At 34.8% G+C, this 8,735-nt stretch overlaps 1 protein-coding gene across 1 annotated transcript in view; it reads left to right on the plus strand.

Annotated features, from left to right (window-relative positions):
• The window catches only part of LOC112524809 (probable (S)-N-methylcoclaurine 3'-hydroxylase isozyme 2), a 9,457-nt gene extending 1,696 nt beyond the window's left edge, over positions 1-7,761 (plus strand). The window contains exon 2 of the mRNA XM_025134758.1: positions 7,618-7,761. Within this exon, the coding sequence (XP_024990526.1) occupies positions 7,618-7,761 (144 nt within the window). The remainder of the gene's footprint in view (positions 1-7,617) is intronic.
• The last annotated feature ends 974 nt before the right edge of the window (positions 7,762-8,735 follow it).

The raw sequence follows: 8,735 nt of genomic DNA on the forward strand, positions 1-8,735 counted from the left end.
CCATTTGGTTCGGGGAGAAGGATGTGTCCAGGAATGCCCTCAGGTATCAAAAGTGTTCAACTTGTATTGGCATCTTTGATTCATGAGTTCGACTTGATTCTTCCAAATGATGTTGATCCTATGAAGCTCAACATGAACGACAAATTCGGGATTGCTTTGAAAATGGAGGAACCTTTGAAGCTAATCTTCAAACAAAAAAGAGAACATCAATATGCTTAATTCGTATTGGATTTCCTGTCATATATTTGTATCTAAAAGTTAAAATCAATGAATTCATGCTTATTTCATATGTAATTCAAGTTATTTTATGTATTTTTAAATATTTCAATAAATGAAGCACGCTTAATAAACCTGTAATGTTCACCCCGTGATATTTTGTTTGGCTTTTCTAATATCCTTTGCATCGAGTGGTCTACTAAATAGCTACATTACCATTTTAATGCTTCACATCTTCGGTACTCTTAAAATATCGGGTGGTCTACTAAATAGCTACATTACCATTTTATGATCGTGTAGAATCACTTTCCTTCAAAAATATTTCGACCTTTTATTTACGACACTAGTACAAAATCTCACAATGGTGACGGTTAAAAAACGTAGCCGTAGGCCTTTAGCCACAATTTTATTTTCTTCAATCAATTCATAGCCTATTCTACCGTGACTACTTTTGATATCCATATGGCCACGTTTAAAATTGTCACCATATCGCAAGAAAAACCAAGTCATAGCCTAAAACATTGTGGCCATAAACATATCCAAATTTTTATGGTATTGAAGCATTTTTCCTAAAAGCATGGCCATAAACTACTCATCGACACAGAAAAAAAATGTTTCAAGGTTGCAAACTTATTACATATAACCATGCTTATTTTTTTATAACTATGGGTATTGGTGGTAATGATAGTTTTCTGAAGTTTTGGCAATACGACAACTTTAGATTATGTGGTTTTACTGATCTGAAACAAACGTTGTTTTTATGGAATGTTTGAATTTCCACATTATGAGTTCATTTGATCATAATCTACAAGTTTGAAATTAGACTTCTTCATATGCCAGTTTTTGATACGTGGTTTAGTCCACATTAGATAACGGTTAACTTTCTTCAAATGTTAACTGTTGATATATGGCTTATTCTATAACATAGTGGTTGCTACATCTAGAATGGTGATTCTCATATGTTGGTTGCTGATAAGTGGACTGGTTTGTACCAGATCCAAGAGTTGACTTTATGCTTGACGGATTGTACATATATTTTGAAGCCATGGTGAGTATTTTCCATTCTAATATGCTTCTATTGGTTTCACCAGTTGTGTGTGTGAATGACTATATGTTGAATTCTAGTATTGTAAATTAAGATGGGCAAGGATTGGGATTTAGAGGAGCAGATCGGGATTTGGAGGAGGAGATCGGGAATAGCCAGAAGGGGTTTTTGTTTTTGATCCATTAGTAATGACATGCTTCTATTAGAGTTAATTACTAGCATATAGGCTTTTACATTCTTTATTTTTGGTCCATTTCTAGTGACTTATCTAAGTTGGGTAATTAGGTCATTAAATCTGTTATTGGGTTCTGAGTTAGGCTTTTGTTGCCCTCGGCGTCATTTTATAATTAGGAGGGTACGCCTTTTCTTAGAGTTGTAGTCCTTTTTATATTTTGAAAAAAGGTTCCATCCCATTTTTCCAAAAACAATAATCATAATTTTTAAAGTAGTGTGAGATTTATTAGTATTTAATTAAACAAGGGGAGCAAAAATGCCTATAAAAAAGTTTAACAACAAAAGCAAATTACATAAGACACAAATCTTTAAGTAACGGATGACGAGGCTTTTTAGCCAAGCCAAAGGAACTACCAATTGCATCCCCTACTATCTTGTGCTCACCAACTTGTATTGGTAAAAAAACAGCTGACTTTCTTGATCAATTGATTGAGACTCTATATCAATCGTTGTTAAGCATAACTCCATGTATTGTTTGTTTGTCTGATGATTGATAAATGGTACTATGTGCAACGATATTTCTCAGAGGCATTTCATAATCTACAAAAATATATGGCATATATACATCATAAATCTCAACTTTACAATAAAATAAATATAAACAATTTGAAGATATACTATTAGGCCTTTAGTTGGGTCAACTTGAGATGTCATATTATCATATTCTTGCAAGTTAATATGAGAAGACGAGATAGCACTAGAAGGTTCCTACCTAGATCCAGAAGACTATTGGCTACTTGTACAAGTTAGTTGAGTAGATTGTTCGGGGTAGTATAGGAAGTGAAGATGGAAAACCACTTCTCAAAGATTCCAAAAAAGTGTTGCTAAACATTTTAGATATTTTGCAATGAGTTATTGAAGTAATCTCTTAAGAAGTTTTACTGACCTAGTTGCACTTGTAGTCTTTTTCTTTATGGATGTCGTTGCAATCCCAATTTCTTTGTTTTGTTTCTCCGTAAAACCAAATTTTAGAAATATGTGAGATTTAAACATAAACCATTACTGATCAAGTATAGTCTTTAACACAATTGATTTAATATCTAAAATAAATTGGAAAAAAGTCCACGACTCCCGGTTGGGATCCTCATTTCTTGTTAGGGATGTGATCATATTCCCCAGCGAAGATGGGGACTTAGATTAGGATCCCCGCACCACGTTGCTTTGTGGATCAAGAGATTATTTTTCTACAAGCCACTCAAACAATCTTTTATTTCAATAAATGTAGAGAAAAACAAAACACGTCGTAAGTTGTGATTTTGTGCAACAATATTTCATATTCTTCGTAAATAAGACCCATAAATTCATTCATGCAATTCTTGTAGCAGTAAGGGGGTTAGAAGTATGTTAGTGACCAACCATCTTGCAAGGAATATGAAAAGATCAAGCAATGCATCACCGTTCTAATCCCCCGTTCTATAGACGTGGCACACAAAAACTTCACAATGTACCAAATGGATGTCAAAACAACATTTTTATATGGCCTTCTCAAAGAGGAAGTATATGTCTCTCAACCGGAGGGTTTCGTTGATGAATCTAAGCCAGATCATGTAGATATCCTTGATAGAGCTTTGTATGGTCTAGAGCAAGCTTTGAGAGCCTGGTATGATAGTCTTTCAGGATTTCTCGTAAAATCAGGTTTCTCGAAAGATAAAATTGACACAACTCTTTTCAAAGTCTGGCATTATCATGATACAGATTTATGTAGATGATATAATATTTGGATGTACAAACCCTAAATATTGTAAGAATTTTTCACCCTTGATGGTTTCTAGATTTAAAATGAGCATGATGGATGAGGTGAACTTGTTTTTGGGCTTACAAGTTAAACAATTATCCTCGGGTATTTTCATTTGTCAAACAAAATATATTTAAGATATCTTGAGGAAATTTAATATGGAAAATTGTTCATCTATAAAAACACCTATGACTCCGGGTTAAAAACTACATGTTGATCCTTCGGGTAAAGCTGTAGATGAAAAGACCTATCAAGGCATGATTGGTTCTTTAATGTATTTGACGTCTTGTAGACCTGATATTTTCTTTTCAACACATCTCTATGCCAGATATCAGGCCAATCCTAAAGAATCCCATCTAAGTGTTGTGACACTAATCTTTCGTTACCTAAAAGGGACAGCTGATCTTAGACTTTGGTATCCTGAAGATACCGGCTTTGAACTAATAGCATTCTTAGATATAGATCATGCAGGTTGTATGTTAGACAAGAAAAGTACTTCGGATCATGTACAATTCTTAGGAGACAAGTTAGTGAGTTGCGCATCAACGAAACATAACTGCGTGTCCATATCTACAACTAAAGCAGAATATGTAGCTACTGCTAGCTGTTATTCTCAAGTTATCTGGTTGTGTACTCAAGTCAGCGCAATTGTCATATCTTGCAATCCTATTCAACACACAAAAACCTATCATATCATATCGATATTTGATATCATTTTATTAAAGATCATGTAGAAAATGGTACTATTGAATAGTATTTTGTTAGTACAAAATATCAGCTAGCCGACTTCTTTACAAAAGCTTTTGATGAAAAACGCTTTGACTTTTTAATATCCAAGTTAGTTTATGTTAAATTATATGTTTACTAATATCTATATTTTCAAAATGCATTCCAATGTATTAATTTTCTTCTCATCTAATGCTTTTGATCCTATGGTAATCATTCCAGGGGGTGTTTGAATTTTATCTGGTCTAATTTTAAGGGGGAGTAAGTATTTTTTTCATATTTATCTGAATGATGAAATGGTTACTTAACTAATATATTTTTACAGGTTGTTTGAAGAAATATAAGAGTTGGGAGATGAGTCTTTTAACAAAGGCTTGGGTGATGAGCATTCTGCTCAAAGCCTGAGCGATGAAGTGATTATCCGGACAAGGCACAAACGATGAGCTAGTTATTCGGATAAGGTCAAGCGATGAGAGATGAATATGTCTTGGAAGAGGTATCTGGACAAAGGGTTGGGCGATGAGCTACTAATCCGCCCAAGTCCTAGAAGATTATCTTCAAGGGTAAAACTTGAATGATGAGGTTCTTCACCGTTTAAAACTTGAACGATCAATATGCTTCATCGACCAAAACTTGAGCGATGAACCTCTTCATCGATGAAAGAGTTGAGCGATGGACCTCTTCATCGGACATAATGTTGAACAATGAACTCCTTCATCGGACAAGGCTTGAGTGATGACCGTGTCTTATCAGTCAAAGCGTTGAGCGATGAAGAATATGTACTGTTCAAAACGTGTGTTTCATTTCTAACCAATCACAAAGTGGCACGTAGTCAAAGTTTCACCGGACATGGCTTTCATCGACTAATTTATTCAATACATTCTTCTTCATTTTCATTCCTGTTCAAGAACTGTTATTGGACTTTTGACCTGTGTCGAACTCTTTAGACTTGATCTAATTTGCTTAAAAGGTTTGTAATAAGACTGCAACCAAAAACCTTATTCTTAATATTGATATATTCTTGAATGATAGGGACTATGTGCGATGTTCATTTTGATTGTTCTTAATCAAATCTTTTGAATCTGAAATGTTTGAGCGATAAGATTATTTGTGTGAGTTTGAATTTTTGAGTGATGAGTGTTCATAAGTGTTTGAGCGATGAGTGATGAATTTTTGAGCGGTAAGTGTTGTAATTTTTTTTGTGAGCGATGTGTGTTGAAAGATATGTATTGACTTAGATGAGGAATGACTGATGAACACTTGAGCGATGAGTGTAATCTCTTGAGCAGTGAAAGCTAACTTTTTTTAAGCAATGAGTGCAAGTTATTTGGGTAATTTTTTTGTGTGTGTTGAACGATGAGTAGTATTTTTTTTTCTTTCTAATTATTTTATTCAACTTTTTTAGTGTAAACTTTTTTTTCTTAAGTGTTTAAATTTTTTTATTTTCTATATTTGTGTGTGTGAAATTTTTTTAAGTTAAATTTTTCTAAGTAGGTGTATTTTTTTTATGTTTGTGTGAATTTTGTTGTTGTTAGAGCTTAATGTTGAACAATTTGTCATGTCTTGCTAGGTGTGAAAAGAATATTTTGCAAATTTTTTTTGTGTTGCTAGTGAGTTTGAGGGAATTTTTTATTATGTTGGAAATGTTTTTTTTATTATGAATCTAACTTTCTTTAAATCTTATCGGTTAAAAATGACGACTGCGGAACATCATAATTTTGCTGATAAACATCTTATCCCATCAATCAGATCTTCACAACCATCAGTTTCCCAGTCAGTAAATATCCTTGATCTCGATGAAGTCATTTTCCCAACTACCCTATATCTTGACCTCAAACCAAACAATCACCACTTAAACTTTGAAATTCCTTCTGAATATCCGATTATCCTTGAAATCTTAAAAGGCCACAAAATATCTTATGCTTTAACTGCTACAATTGATGTTCCGTTAGTATATTTGCAACAATTCTGGCATACACTATTGTTCATAAAACAAGGAACCAAATTTTATTTTGAAGGAAATGTTGATCATTTTCTAGGCCGTTTGGCACTAAAACGATTTTGGAGAATTCTGAACTTGCCAAAACCTGATTCCATACATGGAAAAGATGACTTTGATGACTATTTCTGATGAAGAACTTTGTGCTGACATCAAAAGGATGGGCTATTCTGCAATCCTCAACCATCCATCGCAGTTCAAACGTAAATTTGTACCTTCCGTATGACATCTACTATTCTCCATTCTGAATAGGTGCCTTACCTCAAAGACCCGGGCGTAGACACATGCAACACATCGTTTCTGAAGTTTTTCCATGGCATAATATTCACAAACACTATGACTATGGCATAGTCATCTGGAACGATCTTGCGGATCTAGTTTATGCAAAGAGATTCCTCTCAAAAGCAAGAAAGTGTGTTCCATTTCAACTTTTTCTTGCAGCTGATCATCAGATCTATGATACTCAATAATAAGAATATTCCTTCACGACTTGACAACAAGTTCGGTCCAGATGCAATTCTTAATACCTCATGCTGAAGTCAAAGATGTGGATTCAATAATGAACATTCCTAATGAACTACTTGCCTATGTCAATCAGAGTACTTAGTATGTGATAGAATATAGGAGAGAGCCAGTTCCTACAGTCCACCCAGAGCAGGAGGGACTTACCTAGGGAACAACTCATGCCTCAGTTGAGCGTAGCGAGGGTCTACGTCTAGACGAATGCGTTCAATTACATGGGTTATTTGAACAGGGTTGTGAGATGAGGAAAAATGTAAATGAGATGGACTCGGTGGGGTAACCACATCTGCTGTTGACATTCATTCGTTAAATGTTGACATTGAAAAAGACATATTCCACCCAACTATGCAAATGCACACCCCTCCTAGCCACTCTAATGCCTCTCAACAGGTATCAGTTCCATCTTCTCAAGAGGATCTAACACATAATCTATCTGTTCCTCATTCGGAGGAACTAGATATTAAAAATAGTAGACAGCAGCCCTCGTCTACAACTTCTTTGATTACCATATTGAGTCTAGAGCCTTTAAACACTATAGGTACACAAGAGTTTAGAGTTCTTTGTGAACAAGCTGAAACGACATGAAATATAGTCAACTGATATTTTACAAGGACAGGTTGGAAGTTCTACCAGTGCTAACGTTATTCCAATGCTGAACGTAGGCACAATAGTTTATTCAACTATTGTTTCAACTGGTAATCTAAGTGATCCAGGTGTTACTTTACCTGACTTTGTGTCAATGGAATTTATGAACGCGGCCCTAAAGGCTATCCAGGATACGTTAATAGAAGAAATCAATGGTTTGAAGAGATTACTGAAAGGGAAAGCATCCAACTGTTGAAGAAGAAAGTCATGTTTCGCCGCCACCACCACAACCTCAACAAGAACCAAACTTTTCGGTGGATGATCTGAAGTCCATGCTATATGCTAAGTTTATTTCTGAACCTAACATGGATTCAACGAACGCAGACTTGGTTGGTTTGCTTAGACACTCATTGGAAGAATCTGAAGCCCTTAAAGCCTAAGAGTTTCATAATTTTCAAAGTGTTTTTGTTTCAAGTTTATTAAAGATTGGTTCAACAATTGCTTCTTCATCCCAAAGTATCCTAAATCTTCAGAACTCAATTGATGTTTTGTCAGAAAGAGTTTCAGTTCTTGAAACTACTTGCCGATCTCAAAACCACTTCTCTTAAACGAAGACATGATGACCAGAAGGATCCTGATCACCGTGAGGGGGAGATCAAAAAGCAAAAGTGGCTGCGTTTTCGAGAGCTCAAGGGGTAGAGATGGAAGATAGTGCAGATTCTGATGAGCATGATTCCAATCATTCTGATGAAATGGTAACGGGCATGATATAATTTAAAATTAATTAATATCATTGACTCAATGAGTAATAGTATAAAATATATGTTTATATGTATGATAATTTATATGATATAGAAATTTTCTATCATAAGTCACGTCTTAAAAAACGTCGCGACCTCACCGTGGCTTCTAAAGCTTGAAGCTTGACCTCGCCACCACGACACACACCATTTTGAACCTTCATAAAAACAATATAATATGCATGGCGTTTTGGTATCCTTTCGTTGTGAATTGTTTTTGTTTTAAATCTCTATATACGAAATATACACCCTCCAATTCTCGTTTTTTTTTTGGCAGACGAAATAGGACGTTCCTGGGTATTTTTTTCGCCTCTCTGATTCTGATCGATTTCATATGGAAGACTAATAGATTCATCAGTTTCAAGTTTGATTCTTGAACAAATTGCTGTATCCTCTAGATAGACGTCCAATTCACCATACACCGGATGAATTTCTGTCTAAGGACACTGCCACTGCAGGCCTCAATATCAGACTTGTTCTTTGTTGGATTCCCATCAAGATAACCAAGTTAGTGATGTTCATTGTTGTTTGTCATATGTAATTATATATATAAACCTCTGCAACTGTTTCAATTCATTTCGTACCACAAACGAAATTTGTTTCCTGCATCTAAGTAATAACAATGAATTACAAAAGAACATGAGATTTGTTATGGATGGATTTTAGTTTTTTTTTTTTTACTAAAAACCTAGTTTGAATGGTAACGATCAAACAAATATGAATAAAGAAACAATTAACAAAGACTTGAAATGCAATTGGTCGAAAATAAAGGCCACGTATCAGTTGGTACGTATCATTTGGTGAAGCAGGAAACCCCAAAACGAATAGAAACCGCTGACTTGTCCAATGTGAATGATGGGTTTTGTTGTCGAC

This window comes from Cynara cardunculus, assembly GCF_001531365.2.
Source record: "Cynara cardunculus var. scolymus isolate 2C chromosome LG 13, CcrdV1, whole genome shotgun sequence".
Lineage (NCBI taxonomy): Eukaryota > Viridiplantae > Streptophyta > Magnoliopsida > Asterales > Asteraceae > Cynara > Cynara cardunculus.